The 19,736-nt window shown below is 36.9% G+C and overlaps 1 protein-coding gene across 1 annotated transcript in view; it reads left to right on the top strand.

Moving 5' to 3' along the window:
* Positions 1 to 19,736, top strand: part of LOC115434353 (heparan-alpha-glucosaminide N-acetyltransferase) — a 65,303-nt gene that overhangs the window by 4,806 nt on the left and 40,761 nt on the right. The window contains exons 3-8 of the mRNA XM_030156264.1: positions 3,634 to 3,703; positions 3,805 to 3,871; positions 7,728 to 7,810; positions 15,658 to 15,734; positions 17,941 to 17,971; positions 18,070 to 18,230. Coding sequence (XP_030012124.1) covers positions 3,634 to 3,703; positions 3,805 to 3,871; positions 7,728 to 7,810; positions 15,658 to 15,734; positions 17,941 to 17,971; positions 18,070 to 18,230 — 489 coding nt within the window. The remainder of the gene's footprint in view (positions 1 to 3,633; positions 3,704 to 3,804; positions 3,872 to 7,727; positions 7,811 to 15,657; positions 15,735 to 17,940; positions 17,972 to 18,069; positions 18,231 to 19,736) is intronic.

Raw genomic sequence — 19,736 nt, 5'->3', positions numbered from 1 at the left:
GGAAAACTCCAAATGTGTTCATACTTGACAGAGCTGGCAGATGGGAAGTGTAATGCATCATATCAGAGGCTTGTAAAGTATCATAACAGAGGGTTGTTAATGTCACTCTTTTAGGAACATTATCATGCACATTGTCCTGGGTAAATATACTATTGGCTTGTAAGGTACTGTTTTAAAAATGGATTTAATGGGAAAGACATTGTCGCAAAGCTGAAAACAGCCTGTTTTTCTGACTTTTTAGATACAAGGTTCTCACAGGACAGTGACAGTGGCATGACAAATATGAGGATTTTACGGAAGGGATGGAGAATATATTGGGTTAATTAACTTCATTGAGTTTTAGTTGTGAGAAATGCAAAATTTGAGGCATGTTTTGTTAAAAGGAGTGATATTTTGCTTTTTTAAAATGGAATTCTTCATTTTCAGACATTTCCCTGTGGTCTCCATAAACTGTAAATGCTCTACTTGGGTCTGAATTCTTCATTGATTCAACTCCACAGGTCCATCTTCAGCCCTATTTCTGAGTAATGACACCAGAAAGGCTGGCCCTTTAAATGCACATGAGCCACTTCACGCTCCGCCCCACCAGGTTGTTGTCCCGTTCAGCCACTTGTGTTCGTTAATACAACCAACAGCTGAACATTTTAGGTAATCGGCTCGAAGTTTGGACATATTTTCAGTATGGACTACAACCGCTGCTGTTGACAAACAATTATGTCGTACTTGGAGAAATGTTCGCTGGAAGTCTTGACCTTATATGTGCAAATGTCGTGACGTAACTAGTTATAGACGTAACAAATTAAGCAGGAATTAAAACGGATTGTTGAAATCCACTCAATTTCCTTACACTTGCTTTCACTCCCTCCAGGAAATATACCACGCCAAAGTTCTTCGTTACTGATAGATTTATTCGTCTGACCTTAACACCGGTAAATCCACCATCAAACTAAGCAATACACACATAAGTACAGAATAAAACACACATACACATTGACTGAAACCAATATGTGCAACACAAAATAACATAAATAAATGTACCTCACTGGCTGCACAAAACCAAAAGGGGGTGAAAACGGCAAACACAAACTCCTTCCGGGAAATGAACGATGCAAAATCCTTTTGAAGTATAGGAAGACAAATAGCGGTTTGTCTTATTGAAATCATTTATTCTATCTGACAGAAGTAATTTATACCATCCGGTAAGTGTAGCAAAAATGTCACATTATGGTCTTCATGGTCTCAAAAATGCTGTGACAACTAAAAGTGTCCCTGTGCAACACAGACCGCGAACAAAGTTCCTACCCATTAAACAAAGTCACAAAAAATAAATTATATACGTAAGACATGTAAACAAACATAAAATTACATAAATGAGCATGAATGCCTTTTATGACAGTTAAACTTGCTGATAATAATTATATAGATTTAGAAGTTGTAATGATGCATTTTTACATTGTTATTAGTACTTCTACTCCAGTAAAGGACCTGAATACTTGTTTCTCTGCTGCCTTGATGATGATGTAGTTGTAAAGACTTGATAAATCTGAACAGAAGTGAATCCGCTCTTTATTATTTGCTCTGGATAAATGATTCATGTGGCAAATGAAAGACATGTTGGCTTCAGTATCCATGCCCTTTCCTCATGTTTGACATTATCTTGACCCCCCCTCCTGTCTGGGATGCCCTCCAGCCCTCCAGCTCTTTGTTTTCCTGTCCCTGTTCCACTACAGCCTTACATTATTCTTTTTGGATGCCTGCAGCGTTAGATTACCCAGAGTGATTGTCGTGTGATGGATTGACCAAGATTTTTCCATTAGGTTCTTGTTTGTCACTTGAGGGATCCCCTTTGACACTGGTTGACTGACAGAGAGCCACAGGGGAGTTCAGAGGCGACTAAAGCGCACACTTAGGACGGTAATCTGACCTTTTATCTCCAGTCAGATCCTATTCTGATAGACGTCTACTGTAGAAACCTCCTGACATGGACAACCAGACAGGAGGGCTATGACGTAACACAAAATACTTCATCCACTGGGGAACGAAGCTGCCAGAACTGTTACTACAACTGCTACTTTCTACTCCTTACATTTTCAAAACAAGCTCCTGTCTTTGTTTTTAATGCATACAAAGGGGATCCATTATTTTTATTTTGTGTCATAAATTGTCTTCCCAACATTAAAACTTCCCAAGAGAGTTCAGTATACATGGATAAATCAATAATGCATAGAAAATATGACCTGTTATTGTGTAGAGCAGTGCATAACACACATAACTGATCTTGCAACGACATTAATTTGTCTTGCATGTTGCATCTTGTTGAGCGACTTTTAATAAAACAATGATGGACTCGCAGAGAGGCTAAGCGAGGGAAAAAAGAATCTTTACCTGCCGGACGCACTGCTACACAATAAAAACTGAGCTCCAGAGGAATGTCGTTCCATACATTTATTAAGGCTAAAAACAAGCAGTGAAATAATCCAGCAATATCTAAAAACGTCCAAGACTTTTTGGCGGCGGTCAGCAAAGTAGGACCTTCCCCCCTCACCCTCTCAGTTCATTCATTCAACAGGTTAAAACATCTGATTTTACTACTTCGGTTACGTAGGTACCCCCCTCACATGACTCCTCCCCTGATATGATAAAAGAAATACTACCTGGCACTTACACACTTTATCCTTGTAATTATAGAAAAAACCCTGGTGTCAGCTTGTGATCGTCCCTCTGACTTAATGATCATTTTTGAGTTGACTCTGACTGTTAGTGTGAACAGATTATAAAGTTTATGGGCGAGGTCAAAGGTGTCACAGACGGACAGTCCACTACTTTTTGATTCATAATTTTTGAACCGGACAAGTTTAAGACAAATATTACACATAATTGGAAAGGTCTAAATGCCATCTTAAACATACTCAAAGGGCAAAATTTAGTTTCAAATATTTTGAAATGAAAATTTTCAAAAACTACTGCATCACAGATGGACAAAAAATTAACTTCTATTTTTTGCAAGAATTACAAAGTTTTCAAAAGTGAAGTTCCTATGACATTTTCGTCCTAAAATGTATTCGGTGTGTACCTTAAACCCTCTATTTTACAACCTAATAATTGGTTAGAGGAAAAAATATTTTAGCACACCTAAATAGCTAGACTTTTGACAAATGGCAGTGTCACAGATGGACAGCAGAAGTAAATATCAAATTAAACATTTTTATTTCAATTATCAATGCCATATACATTTTTTTTTTTTTACAATATTTGCAACATACAAATAATATTAACATTATATTCAAATGTATTTTGTGTAGATATATACATTTATTAATTTTAAACACTGTGTTTATAATATGACATAAATAATATAATAGTCAAATATCAATGTATTTGGAATAAATTTAGTTTATTTATGAGAGTTTAAAAAATGAACCCAGAATGACAGCGGAAAACTTTGTCACTTTCCAAACATTCACTCACATTTTTTTTTGCACAATTTTTTTCTTATTTCAAAATACATTTTCCTGGAAGTATAAGTAATTACCTACCCAAAAATATAAGTTTAGTGTAGATTATTGTAATAACATTTTTTGACCAGATGTTAACCTTCCCTTGACTTCGCCCTTATGTCCTCTTCCTTCACAGCTCTTCTGGTGGCAGCTCTCCTCCTGGCCTTCATTGCTGCCTTATTCGTCGTTGCACCATACGTTTACAGGTACCTGCATGTGTCTTCCATCATCCTCAGTGGAAAGAGCATCTCTCATTGATTACTTTTCCATCAGAACCAGGCCGACCAAACTTGTGTCCCATTTACAGGAGGCGTTGTACATCAAAATTTATTAAGACCGTTTGCTGCCAAAGCATTCAGTACTCACTGGATAATGTAAGTAAACTGCTGCCTCTGTGCATTAGATTAATAACTCAATAAATGCACTGAGATGAAGCAAATGCACAATATGATTGATTAGACCAGAATCAATCCTAAACCAATCAAAAGATTTTAATCACATCAGTACTGAAGTGGTATTCTGATCACTGTCACTACAATCCTGGAAACAAGACTCAAAATCTTCCAAATGTATTGTTGATCCAGTAATTTTTATTACGGCTGATGTGTGTCAGTATTTTGGTTTGTATATGAAATCTGCTCTGATATTTAACCCTTTCATGCATGAACCATGAAAATAATTCAGATGTTTTGGGTCCATGTTTTGGGACTGTGTTTTTATTGGGAATTTTTGTTCTTATGTGTTATTATTCTGACAGTAAACTGGATGTGTGGACAAAAGCAATTCTGGTGCGAAGGTCAAATGTCAAAAGGGACATAATATCAAAAAGTTAAAGTCTTTGAAATAACATTTAAGTATCAGAATTTACCAGAAATGTACACAGCCACTTTCCAGAAACATGACCTGAAATTAACCTTTTTAATACACAATTTTAACTGCCATAAACTAGTCCTCCAGAACCGCTAAAACCATCCTGGCATGAGGATATCCTTGGCACCAATGGGAGAGGGGCGTGGTCACCAGCAACTCATTTGCATTTAAAGCTACAGGCACCGACCCAGCCTGTTTGGTACAAAACTGAAAACTACAACAGTGAAATAATCAGAAAGTCTAATTCCACCTTTAGAGTTGTACCTGTGGCATGATTAGCATGTGCAGAGCTGTAAATAGTATATATAGCTTTCTTGATTTGTCTTTATATTTGATTTTGCACTTCTTTTGCGCTTTGGTGCTATAAACCTGGAATTTCCCCTTGTGGGACTAATAAAGGCTTATCTTATCTTATCTTACCTTAGTTTTTGCAGGGCTGAAATCATCGTACATATTTATTTCTCATTCTCTTTCCTTCAAATACAACAAGAGAATACATCAAACATATGCACAGCCTTAAAAGACACAAAGAAACCTAAATACTAAATATGTTGTAAAGGGTAAAGTCTCTATTTAGTGTGACCTCTGACCCCATGACAAGAAGCAGCACAAATAGATAGGAACATCTGACATCTGTTGAATCGAACCTGGTGTGAAACAGCAGAAAATTAATGCCATAAATCTCATACTGTCCGAACAAAAGGGTTAAAGACATGTTTTTTTCCCTGATACTTTAGTTTTTCCTGCTGTTCTTACTTCGCATGTATCAGATTGGATCTAATACAGAGACAAATGCATATGTGTGGTTATTTGAACTTTACTAAATCAACTAACAGAATGTTGAAACAGGACATAGTACGGTATACATAAATAATATTATGATGGAAGCTAAAAAATTACTTCTAGGTTGTTTGTTTGATAAATTAACTCATGAAGGAGTTGAATCATATAGAGAACTTTATGTCTTCATTGAAAATATGTCTGACTTTTCAGCTTTTCTGTGATTAAACATTAACGTTACCCCGATCCAACAGCCACAAAGTTTTATTTCCACTGGCCAACGTTGCGGACTGAGATGCATCCCAAAATTGCTCAGAGACTCCAGTCATCGAGCCGTTTGGGAGGCACTAATGGAATGATTGATACAAATGTTAGCAGAGCCAGTTGTGCTGCAGATTTACACGGGAGAGATAGAGCGCTGTATCCGTCCAATCATCTGGTTTGATGGCAGGAGCTGCTGTGTGTTTTTGGTGAGCATGAATAGCTCCTCTCATGTCTCTGTCTTCCATATGCCGTCCGGATGGCATGCAGATCCATCAAAGCGTATTAGGGCTGGTGTCTTCCTGCTCTGGCTCTTTAAAGGGCTGCATGGAGGCCAGTGAGTCGGGCTAATCCAACTGAGAGGGCAGAAGGCCAGAGCCGCCTGAATGCCTCCTTCACAGAGGGAAGGAAGACGAGGCGTCGTCACAGCACTGAGATGACCCAGGACATGGAGACGGTCGCAGTTATGACCCGTGGTTTCTGCTTTTGTCAACATTTTTACATCTCTGAACAATTAGACAAAAGAAAATCTTACGCATAATTCACATCGGACATTTCATGTACTTTTGGCTGCTGGTACAAGTTTCTTAAAGTATCTGTAGCTGCTGTATTTCCACTTCTAGAGAGTGAATTAAAAATAGTTATACAGTCGCGGAAAAAATTATTAAACCATCAAAAGTCAGTTATTTACACATGTGCATTACGATGTACAGAAAGCACAAAACATTCAATAACAGGTGTTGTATTGTTACAATTTTGGAGATTGGAGTTTGTAACTACAAAGAGTTACATAACAATAATAATAACACAATCACTTATAAATCTATGTTTTGGAATGAAACAAGTAAAATTACATTAAGGAAAATGTTTACATCTACAAACTATCCATTAAAAAAAGTGAATAAAATGAACAACCTGAAATTCCTAAGGAAAAATGTGCAATTTTAACAACATTATGTCTCAGTTTATCATTTAAAACATGCACTATACAGTCACGGAAAAAATTATTAGACCATCAAAAGTCATCAAAACCAGTGGTTATGCAATCAAGTACTAACTCCTGTGTGTATCATGTGACTAAAACAGAAAGAAAAGAAAACATGGAATGTCTAAAAGCACTGTTTTTGTCAGTACAATGCTACAGCTATTGATGGAAGAACTGAAGTGATTTTGGTTATTGTCAAGAAAACATGGAAAATGGTTAGATATCAGCTCTGACATTAAACTACTATGAGCTATTTTTGTTATCATTATATTTGTCCAAACAAATGTACCTTTAGTTGTACCAGGCATTAAAATGAACAAGAAATTGAAGAAAACAAGGGGTGTTCTAATAATTTTTTCCACGACTGTATGCCAAGTGATCATAATTAATCACTGCAAGTAAAGCACAATCATCAACAGACCTATGTGAAGAGTCCTTAAACTGTACATGCAACAAAAAAATTGTTTGGTTTAGTCATATATTGGTAAAAACTCAACTGTAGACAATGACACACAGATGACCCAGGTTTCTGGTTTTGTCAACATTTTTACATCTCTGAACAATTAGACAAAAGAAAATCTTATGCACAATTCACATTGGACATTTCATGTACTTTTGGCTGCTGGTATGCGTTTCTTAAAGTATCTGTAGCAGCTGTATTTCCATTTCTTGAGAGTGAATTCAAAATAGTTATGAACCAAGTAATCATAATTAATCATAATTAATCACTGCAAGTAAAGCGCAATCAACAGACCTATGTGTAGAGTCCTTAAACTGTACATGCAACAAGAAAAAAAGAAATATTATTTAAAGGGGTCATATTTATCTAAACCTACTTTTATTAGTCTTTAATACATTTATTTGTGTATTTGGACCCTAATAGTTCATACAGTTTGAATTTGAACCCTCCAGGTGCTGCAAAGCTATCTTTATATTCATTCTTGCCAAAATTGAGTGGATTTCTACAACCCGTTTTAATTCCCTGTTAATTTGTTACATTTTATAACTAGTTACATCACAACATTGGCAAATATAAGGTCCAGACTTCAGACGAACATTTCTCCGAGTAGGGCATAATTGTTTGTCAGCAGCAGCAGTTGTAGTCCGTACTGAAAATATGTCCAAACTTTGAGCCGATTGAGTGAGTGAGTGGACATACTGTCCAATTTACATTCTCAAAGAAGCAGATGCTTGAATAGTCTTGTATTAAGATATAAAAACCACTCCATATGACGACATATGGACTGAGTTATTTTCATCCAAACTTTGTGAGCTCCATTGAACTGTATAGCGAAAGTGCTGATTATTTTTTCTTGTCCTGATCGTTTCTACAGGACACACCAGATGCCTGTGGAGCCGAGAACAGCGCCGCTAAATCTAAACCAACACGTCTGCGCTCTCTAGACACCTTCCGAGGGTATGTGCACCGTCAATAACCGTCCCACGTATCCGTCACCACATGCCGCTCGTTCACATGCTAATTCCTTTTAGGGCGGTCTGAGGCCTGATGAAGATCTACAGGCCCGGCCTAATGAATAATTACAGGGGTCACAGTCTGGCCACATGGTCCCTGAAGCTTCTGTTATCAGGCGGTGTAGCTTTGGGCATGATTTCTGATATGTGCGCGTCTCTGCTTTGGAACAGTGTGTTTCTGTTGGACAGGAGTGATGCATGTGATTGAATCTGGGCTCCCTGCTCGCCTTAATTGTGGCCTGGGGGTAGACACAAAGCACGCTTCTCTGGAAACAGGATGCTGGTGTGGCTTTGACCTCCCCCTTGCCAAATAATTGATGTAATAATACCGTCAACATATCAGCACACATCCACACCGCCATAGATCTCCTGCCAAAATGGAGGGAGAGGAAATCCAGCAGCACAGAGGCACTGTCCAGCAAGCGATTGGCATCTTGTCCATCTGTGGCTTCCTTTTGGATGGAAATTCACATGAAACCTCCCAGCACATGTGCTGAATTCAGAACACTGCGTAGTTTTGTCTGTTTTTGAAATGGTTTTGGTACATTTACCCCAGAAATCATAGCGGTTCAAGGAAAGGATAAATGAATAATGGTTTTTCAAGTTCATTTCTCCGCAGTTACGGTTGTAGCCACAAATAGAGTGTTATTAAACTTGGCAATAAACACAACTATTAGAGGAGCGAAGAATTAGAACTGGAGTAGATAATGTTGTAATGTTAGAAACTAGTTAGAGAACAAGATGCAAGACTAAAAATGCAGGTTAATATTTCTAGTGTATGTTTCATAATAGAATATGAACCTTGTTTTGTCGTCATACAGAAGCATTTTTGACAGTAGATTGATGTCTGCTGCCTCTTGCCAAGGAAGTATACAGTCACGGAAAAAAATTATTAGACCATCAAAAGTCATCAGAAACAATGGTAATACAATAAAGTACTAACTCCTGTGTGTATCATGTGACTTAAACAGACAGAAAAGAAAACATGGAATGCCTAAAAGTACCGTTTTTGTCAGTACAATGCCGTAGATATTGATGTAAGAACTGAAGTGATTTTGGTTATTATCAAGAAAACAAGGAAAATAGATAGATTTCAGTTCTGAAATTAAACTTTTATGAGCTATTCTTGTTATTATCATTATATTTGCCCAAAGAAATGTACTTTTAGTTGTACCAGGTATTAAAATGAACAAGAAATTGAAGAAAAAAAGGGGTGGGCGAAGAATTTTTTCCGCAGCTGTATTTCCAGTTCATTTTATCAAAGAGGGACTAAACACTAACACATGTTTTTGACTTGAAATTGCTTTATATTATTTAATTATGATGAAAGACTATTTAATTCAGTGGTTCTCAACTGGTCCGACTTTAGGGCCAACTTTTTCTAATGGTCTTCAAGTTACGACCCACTTTTGTAGAATTCAACCAAAACTAACACATAAAAAGTACACCCGTTGACATGTTCAATCAACAAAATATAAACACATGACTCTAATAATTAACTGAGTGAACATCATTACTGCACAGGAAATATGTAAAACCTACACAGCTGGCTGTTTTTAACACGTTATTAAAGGAAAATAGTGTTTTTGGTTTTGATATTTTAGGCCTGAATTGCCACACACTTGGGTTTCTGTCACTTTTTATTGTCAGTGTTTGGAAATCAGTGTCCAATTCACCACAGATTATATTTGCATTAAATCTCTCCTTTTGATCACAACTTTGCTTCACCATGGTAACCATCAGTGACTGACTAAAAAAACTTTAAACACTTCATGACCCACTTAGGAGGAGTTCACAACCCACTCTTACGTTACAACCCACCAGTTGAGCTGTCCTTCAGTCAGAATCTGTCAAACCTCTGTTATCACTCTATTCAGAACCAACACCAGAACCACTGCATTATATGGGATGGTTTGGTTTCCATTAGTATCTGAACTGATAGATTAAAACACTAAAGTCACACAATAACATTCGACCTCAGGGCTTCAGGTCTCTGTTGGAAAGAACTGTATGATGGTCAGGTAAGAAGGAGAAAATATTCTAAATATAGTGCACAGTTAAAGTGATATTGATTTTTTTGTGGGCCTGTCAGACTGTCACATGGTTCTGCTTTGGTGTGTTGTGAGTCTCTGTTGTGTTGATGTCCATGACCTGGTCCAGTCTCACATCTGGATCTGGACTTTCAGACTCATCACCTTCATTTACATCTGGAGTTATACAGTGGATGGAGTTAGACACAGAACAGGGATGAAGTTACATTTTAATAGTACAATAGGTGCCTTTTTAATTTATTTTGCAAAGTAAAAAAAAGCAAGCAAGGAAAAAGCAAGAAAAACAAAGATCAAAATACAATCAGTTGCGTAGTTGTGACCATAAAATGGAGTCAGATGAGGTGGGTCATATGGTCAGGATACCTCCCTGGTGAGGTGTGTCAGACATGTCCAATCAGGAGGAGACTTCAGGGCGGATGGATGGATGGATGGATGGACATATGACGGACAGATAGATGGATGGATGGATGGATGGATGGATGGACATATGATGGATGGATGGGTTTCATGGATGGATGGATGGACGGATGGACAGAGACAGACATGTGATGGATGGATGGGTGGATGGATGGATGGATGGATGGACATATGAAGGATGGATGGATGGACAGACAGATGGATGGATGGACGGACATATAACAGATGGATACCTGTAGCTGCACTTTTTCAGCACATCTGGATTGGAGTTCATTTCCGTACCATTACAGCTGCAGCTGCAGAACTGCTCTGTCCTTTTAGTCCAAATGTCGCCGTAGGGTTACAGATACTTATTGATGTCCTTATTGGTAATACTGGAAATATGTGGCAACGCACTTAATCAAAGTGTGACTCAGCGCTCAGTCAGATTAACGCTGCGTGTGCCTCCTCAGCCCGGTGACTTATGATCCATACCCCTGATAAGTAACAACTTTCTACAGAGAACAGACACATCAGTCATCTGCCATAAATGCTGAGACATTTCTGAAGGCAAAGCCTTTTCTTTGCAGCTGAAAGGTTTTTCTGATCATTGCTCAGACTCCGCTGACATGATATACAGAGAACAGTGGAGTACAGTTGCACGTTAATTTTTCTAAAAGGATTTGGATTTTAATCTTGTGCTGTGCTGCTAAAAGCCTGCTGCTGTTCCTACTTACTGCTGAAAATCACACTGTCAGTGGCTACAGTGCCATACGACAGAAGAAACAACTATTACTGCAAAACAATGGATTGTCAGTTGAGTTTAACACCAGGTGCCTGAATCATTCTGTGTTTTATTTTGACTGAGCTCCAGGTTTTGCGAGGCTGTAATATGAGTTCAGGTTTCAGATGTGCTCTGATGTTCGGCCACATGAAAAAAGAGCCTTGGCATTTCCACTCAAGTACAAGTAATTTATTATGACTAGATTGGGTGTCCATGTGCTTGACATGGCCAGTGCAGTAGGTAACCCAACACTGTGTAGTGATAGAGTGGAGCTATCCATTTGAAACAGGGCAAATGTACCAAGCTAATACTCTAATTGGTAATGCATGTGCAGTGATTCAAGTCAAAGAAGTCTGTAAGCGTCTATCACTGAGTCATAACCAGTCGTCACTGCTAAAAGACAGACACGTCTATGTGCAATGAGTTTGCTATAAATCATGAATACTGATTCCTGGACATGAATTAAGTCTATTACTGAGGTGACAAATGTTCAATGCAGAGCTTCAGGGGGATATTTACAACTCCGATCTAATTAGGAGATGATCTGTTCTTTTAATACCTTTTGTGCTACATTAGAAAATTGATCTGTTTGCATTGTATTATTTAAGATACTGCAGTGGATTCACATTATGCAAGGGTGGGGGGTGGGGTGGGGGCTGTTATTAACTAACTACATAATAAGTAATCATGATAAATCACTGCAACAAATGAAAAAATGGAAATTAATAGAACTGTTTCTAAGAATGGATGGTCTTCACAACAGACATGTTGAATTTGAAAGAAAACCACATGTAATTGGAATCATGTATCCTGTTTAGGTGTAGTAGTTTCTGGTGGATTCACTTGAATTAGCATACAACGGAGTTAATGGTTCATTTTGCAATTTAGTGGCATCTAGTGGTGAAAATGCAGACTGCAACCAGCTGAATATATTCATATATTTAACACATCTGTTCATATATTTAACACAATATTCATATATTTAACACATCTGTATGGAATCATCAAGTTTTCTTCTTTGAATTAAAATTCATCTATGCTTATTTAAACAGTTGCTAAAAATAACAGTGTCTTATAATATTCATGTGCTGCATCAGCTGATAGTTTACATTATAGCTGTTAGCTTAACTCTGTTTTTACACTTAAAATAGCCACAGTAAAACTACAAATCACCTCTGTTTTCTGAACGCTTTGTGTTGTCAGTAGCTGAACTAAAGATCTGTTTGAAATCCAGCAAATAAGATCAGAACTGTCACAGTTTAGTCTGAACTGTGGCTGAACAAACGACAACTTAGCAAAGATAAGAACATTCTGTAATAACTTTATACCTTCATAAACCTTAGAATCAAACTCACACATGTAGAAGAAACGCTGCCATTTCCACATCAAACTCCGTTCTGTTCATTTAGAGCTGAGTCCAGTGGAGAAAACAACAGTGCTTCAGCTTTTACCGCTGAGTCGATTTCACAGACTTGAAAGTTGTTTCTTTGTGGTTCTCATCCCATCTGGTCACTTTCTGATGCTTTGATCAAAGGGCCTGTGGTGTTAGTTTTCCTCACAATGGGAGACTAGGTGAGGCTGAGTGACTCACTACTCCCTCTAGTGGTCATATAAATCCGTGGTCCATCAATGTAAATAACTTCAGTTCATATCTGTACAATCCTATACATTGGCATCTTTGGCAGAACTTCACTGCTCTTTAATTTAAACTCTCTAATAGGGATGTAACGATTACCGGTATAACGATAAACCCCGGTAAAATTGCCAATGCCAATTGCCAATTGCCAATGCCAGTTGCCAATTGCCAACCATTTAAATTCTAATTATCATGATAACCGTGTTTGATTACCGCACTTTTCCGGAGAAAATGCCTGTGTAAAGATCTGCTTTTATGTCAAATATTTGAGTATAGTTTTAATTTATTACAATTTTAATTGTATATGCCTAATATTTGGAACCAATATTCACTTTTAAAGTCTTTGAAAAGGCTCGTTAAGCATCTTTGTGTTATTTATTAAATAAATTACATGCATTTTTCAAATTGGATTTTATATATTTTTTGTGTTTTTTGTCCTTTTGTGTTGATATACAGGGTGGGGAAGCAAAATTTACAATATTTTGAGGCAGGGATTGAAAGACAGTGTATGACCAATTAGTTTATTGAAAGTCATGAGAATTTATTTGCCACAAGAAAATTGACATAATAGAAAATGTTTTTATTCTATGTGTCCTCCTTCTTTCTCAATAACTGCCTTCACACGCTTCCTGAAACTTGCGCAAGTGTTCCTCAAATATTCGGGTGACAACTTCTCCCATTCTTCTTTAATAGTATCTTCCAGACTTTCTGGTAATAGTTTTGCTCATAGTCATTCTCTTCTTTCCATTATAAACAGTCTTTATGGACACTCCAACTATTTTTGAAATCTCCTTTGGTGTGACGAGTGCATTCAGCAAATCACACACTCTTTGACGTTTGCTTTCCTGATTACTCATATGGGCAAAAGTTTCTGAAAAGGTATGGATAATAGTGTTAGGTATGATTATGACATCAGTATATGTTTGGTTTCAAAACAATTGACGTAGTGCCTGCTGAGAAAAAACAACTAAATGTTCACTGTAAATTTTGCTTCCCCACCCTGTAGTAGGTTAAAGTGTAAAAAATAAAAGGCAGATGAGATAGATGACGTGCTGAAAAAAATATACCAAACATGGGTATAGTAAACATTTGTTTGTATAGTATATAAAGGCAAAATCAAAAGTACTGAAAAACAGCCAAAATAGGCTCAGACCCTTAAGGGTTAATACTTGAATGTTTCTACCAACAGAAAGTACATTGTGCGAATTATTTTGTTTGGTTTTTTTGGGGGTTTTTTGTTTTGGTTTTTTTCAAAATACGACTTGGTTAAATTATTTCAGTGTGTATAAGTACTTTTTGAACATTTTGAGCACAATTTCAACAATACCGTGATAATAATGATAACCCTGATCATTTTGGTCACAATAACCGTGATATGAAATTTTCATATCATTACATGCCTACACTCTAATGATAATTTTTGTTCATTTTTGAATTTTTTTAAGTAGAAATACTACATATAGACCCTTAAACACGTATGCATTCCTGCTTCTACAGCCAAAAAGTCCAACTCCATATCTAATAGATAAAAGCTCTATGAGTCCTGACACTGCATCTGAATTTGGAAAAAACATAAACATAATTGCCTGAGCTAAAGACACTGTGTGATCACTTCAACCCTTTTTTTCTAATCGTCGTAGAGTGGCTCATCTCTCTAGCAGGACTTAAAGTAACCAGCAGCATTGAAGTGACAGATGTTCAATGGAGAGTTGGACTTTTACAACTAAAATCTAATTACTTACTAAATGACTTTTTGAGCTACATTAAACAGAGTGATCTCAGTTTGCATTATATTATTTAAGCACTTATAGATGCCCTTAATCACAATCTGCAGCCGGCGGCATCACATCTCTGTGGCATGTTTAATGTAATCCACCTAAAATCAGACACCCAAAGTGTTTTAATTAAAAACATGACCAATACTGCAGTGATTTTCGCCGGGTCTCATCTGGGTAGTGACTTAACCTTTGTCTTTGTCACTATGGCGACTAATGGATATGTTCGTCAAAATGTAAATGATAGATAGCCTGTGTGCATATATGTGTGTGTGGGGACGAAGCAGAAAGACCAGGGTTTACTCTACTTTAATAGCCCCTTTTGAGATGATAGTGGCCGATTAAAATCTTGTATCAGCAGGTTGGGGCTAAAAGAGCAGTAATGGCTCGGTGCACCTCTTAATTGAATCCGGTAGGAAAAACAAGAGGAGGCAGAGGTAGATACAGTGCACCTTATCAGACAGTCTTGTTGGTAGAGGTTGTCCTAATCTCGTTACGGCTCCTAAAGACCCTTTTATGATTTCTTTTTTATTCAATAACACAAGAATGAAAGCCATACATTCAGATATTTACGTCTGTAAAATAATGGAATGGGCCTGTGCTGCAGCCCCTCTGCCCGTCCATTTACATTCCTCTGTTATGTAATGGCACCCACCCATTTTCTGACATGCAACGCCAACACCTTTTTCCTGCAACGCCTGATTCAGTGAAGCACTCCATCACATGTGCAGTGTTTCAGCAGCCTTGGCTCGTGCTAAAGTATAAAGTATATCATATATTAGACACAAAGTCTCTAGTCAGCACTCCGGCTTGAGGAGATCCAGAGGACAAGCGTTCATTTCCTGAGTGATTCATAATGCTTAGATTGCATTACCTTGCATTTGTGAGTGTGAGAATAAAAAGCACCTCCTTGGCATCTCTAACTTACATTCAGATGTTAATATTATATTGAAATTGAAGTATTAGAAAGATTAGCTCTGAAAGTTCCATGTCGTATTTTTAACGATCCTAAAGTGTGTTTATTTTCGCACATTTCCTTCTTTTACTTGTTTTGCTGCTCCTGAAGGTTAATCTAATTATCACTGATTGACTAAGCAGCATAATCCATTAGATTTCTGCTCGCACTGACCTATTGTACTGTCTTTGCAGGTTTTCACTGACGGTGATGGTTTTTGTGAACTATGGTGGAGGAGGTTACTGGTTTTTTCAGCATGCACCTTGGAATGGTAAAGTCAGACATGTTTTCAGTAAATCCAAAATTATGGTTCACACTGCAGCGGCTACGGCACAGCCTGATTACAGCCAGTATTTAAAGCTTTTCAGCTTTCTTCTGTGTTTTTCTGTGTTTCTAAATCGTCGAAAAATTAGCCTTAACTGATGGACGTAGTTCAAACTGGTGTAAACTGCTTCCACATGAAAAGCATTTAATGGGAAAATCTTTACGTTTATTTATGGGTCCAATCAAGCGAAAGTGAACATCAACATGAAAAAGTAAATTTGCACACATTATTTATCAAGTGGGCTCATTTTTTAGCCAAAGATCTTAATTATATGGAACTGTTATCCTTCTTAGAATACCACTTGTAGAAAAAAGCTTCAACCAATTTTATCAATTGTACTTTTATCAAATCTGACGCTAAGAATTATGTCTAAAAAATGTGAAAATGTATTCAATCTGTTGATTATATAGATGATTGTTTACTTTCAAGTATTAGATTTTCATTATTTTATAAATATTAGTGATATTTATGTGAGTTACTTAAAAGGCTCTGTTCACGTGTTACCACAAAAATACTAATTTTTAATTTTCAAGTTACTTATAATTCAGATATTTGAGTGAAACTTTCAGAAAGTAATGATCCTTGGATACATTTTGGGTGATGCATACAGTGGTGAAGAGTCGTCCACGTGTTACAATGGCAACCTGACCATGTGTTACCACATTCTCATGTCATGAACATAATATCTAAAAGGTTTTGTCCTACTTGGTATCAATTTCTGTCGAGAACCGTGTATTTTGAAAGTTTGTAAAGCTTACAAATTAATTTGAAGTCCATGTGTTACCGAGTAGTAATTTGACATTTTTCACCTAAAAATTTTATCTCCCCAAATTTTGTTCTACATAGCGTTAAAGTACTTATAAATACCTACTCAAATATGTATAATTCATGCATATAAGTTACTCTGCTTACATGGCAGAGTGTGTGTTACCGCTTAATCAAACCCTTATGTTTCATTTATGAAACATTTATTTTTTTAATGTAAGCATGTTTATGAAGTCTAGTTTTGGAAACTAAGTCAAATAAATAAGAAAAATGAGAAATTTTTTTGGTGTTAAAAGATAAAAGATATTAGTAGGTATGTGGGACAAATTGATAAATCTGAGGATGAAACTTTTTTTATACCAGAAAATGCACATTATATAGTTTTCATACCATATTATACCACTTCAACCCTATTACCAAACACATGCTTTCTGCAATTAGGTGAAGTTTTGTTTTTGGTACCGTGTCACCGTACATCTAGGTTTGGTGATGACACAAAAATACTGATGAAATAATAATAAACATTCTGCTAACTCATATTATTTTGAGTTTCAATAGATTAGACAGATGGATTTTAATAAATATCTTTGCATATTTCAGTTTTGTCTCAGCTGTTTTCACCAAATCAGTAGGATGGCCTATTAATATACGCGTTTAGTGTCATGAAGCCTGATATAATGCATTAACCCTGGGCTGTTACTCATTGGCAGCAGTTTCCTCATCACGTCTGCAACATTTTCTGACCTGTTGTCACTAATTATGATAAATGCTGTTTCAAAACAAACACACAGGATGCCATTCCTCATCTCATATCAACAGCACGATAGATTTTTATTGTTATTAACAACCGAGGGAGGGGACGAAAATGAGGAAGAGGAAAAGGGGGAGGGGATAAGTGTTTTAATGACAGTTGAAAAAAATGATGAGGTGAAGGGAATGAGTCGCAGCCACTGTCCTTTGAGCAAGGCAGTACTGTCAGCGGCCGTTCCTTAGAGTTTCAAAAGTCCAAAAAAATGTAAATATGTCATGAGAACTTTTATGAAAGCCCTGCATCATGTAAGGCTGTACTCAATTTAGATTTTATAATAGCCTCTTTGTCACATCTACAAGGGTGTATCGATTTCAGAGGTGGTTTGATTAATCTTTTCTTTGCTGCGAGGCCTTTACTGTCACAGGAGTGTAGATATTTATTAATCACACCCTCTTCAAATGGAGCATTAATGACAGAGGCAGCGCTTTAAGGACATAACATTGTTCTTAATCCACTTTGTAGCCTTTTTAGATTACCTGGATTAAATAATGGCACAAGCTTTGAACTGTGTCTAATGTCCTGAAACGTCAATAACTGATTTTAATGAATGAATAAAAGTGTCTGAATTTGTTACAGGTCTAACTGTGGCAGATCTTGTCATGCCATGGTAAGTTTGTACAACTTTTCTGTCTTAAATCCCATAAATCATGTACCTTGTTTTGTTTGTCTGTCTGTTAGATTCACATAACGCTGTATCTTTTTGAGGTTTGTGTTTATCATCGGGACATCAGTGGTGTTGGCTCTCAGATCGATGCAGAAGAGAGGACTAAGTCAAATGCAGCTTCTGCGGAAAATCACCTGGAGGACGGTTGTTCTGCTGTTACTCGGCTTCTGCTTCCTTAACTACTCTCCAAGAGATGGACTGCGTAGGTAGAAACACACACACTACATCACTTATAAGAGAATAAATACGTACGCTCTATAGTTTGATGGAGGCAAAAATTACTGTTGTGCCCTTCCATCACCAGGTCTATGTTTGAGTCAGTATAACCCATAAGGACCCAGTGTGACTTTTGTGACAGTTCCCAGATGAATTTTTATCTCAATTTAACCTTTCCCACGTGATTTTTCACCATTTATTACACTGTTATCCTTTGAATTTTGCTTTTTTTCCTGTGAAAATCATCTTTTTTCCTATGTTTAATTGATTGATCATGTAGATGTTTATAAAAGCTCTGAGTAAATTCAATTATTGTATAGTTTTTGTATCAAAACAGAGAAAAGTGAAGAAAAGGTGACTTTTCAATGAAATATGTCATTAACTAAACATAAATCCAGTGTGTCCATGCACTATCATTGATCCAACTCCATGGGTTTTACTGGTGAATCAATGTTGTGGAAGATGACGGTGTTTCCACGGTAACAACCAAGCCTCTGAACTTTCAAATGGGTCATATCTGATGGCCATGAAAAGATTAATAACTATATTTTACACCAATTATCTACATGGATGAATAGGATTAGTGGGTAAACAGTTTAGAACAGTAGATGGTTTTGGTCAACAGTGGATGTTTGGATCTTTATGGGATAAAAACAGTTTCATAAAAGCAGTGTATGGATAGTGGACAAACCCTCTGTGACATCACCCACTGGTTTATGAATTTAAGGGTTAAGATACGTCACATGACTGTCACCATGTTGGTTTTATTGAAACAAGTGGGTAGAGTTGGAGAACAGTGGGGGATAAAACCAAAACTTCAACTACATTCAATAATAGCATCAATATAAACGCCAACAGGTCATTTTAGATCCTCATTTTTGTATTTGATAAGAGTAATGGGAAACTCATGAAAGACACAAACACATTAATAACAGTTACCTGAGCTAATTAGCAGGCTAGGTGACAGACGATTTAATTCCACATATATTAATGCTAACACCAAGTTCCTGTAGTTATAATGTGATGAATCTCCAGTGAACTTCATGACAGAATCTTCTGATGGTCTTGTTAGTGTAACTCTGTAAACACAACTACAGGAGAACTGCCTGTCAGGGACAAAAATAACTTATTCAATAAACAAGAGCTCTGAATGCCTGACTCAGCAGCCTGCTAATTAGCTCAGGATGTAATAAGTGTGTTTATACATTTCATGATCTTACATTACTGTTATCAAATAACAGAAATTATCAATATGCTGCTGTTAGTGGATGTGGTTGGATTTAATTTCACCTTTTGCTCTTCTGCACTTGCATCCTCTTAAACCAAATATAGGGACCTGTTTACGAAAATCCAACATGGCCAGATTTAGGGCAGAACCCAAACCAGTAGATGAGGTGATGGAAGATTCATCCACTATTTATTTATTTGTACTCTGAGTGGAACTGCAGCACCCCATAAATGAGAGTGTAGTAACTCCAGTCCTCTTGGTGGC

This window comes from Sphaeramia orbicularis, chromosome 15, assembly GCF_902148855.1.
Source record: "Sphaeramia orbicularis chromosome 15, fSphaOr1.1, whole genome shotgun sequence".
Taxonomy (NCBI): domain Eukaryota; kingdom Metazoa; phylum Chordata; class Actinopteri; order Kurtiformes; family Apogonidae; genus Sphaeramia; species Sphaeramia orbicularis.
Note: the sequence above shows the minus strand (reverse complement) of the source record. Positions and strands in the feature narration are given on the sequence as shown.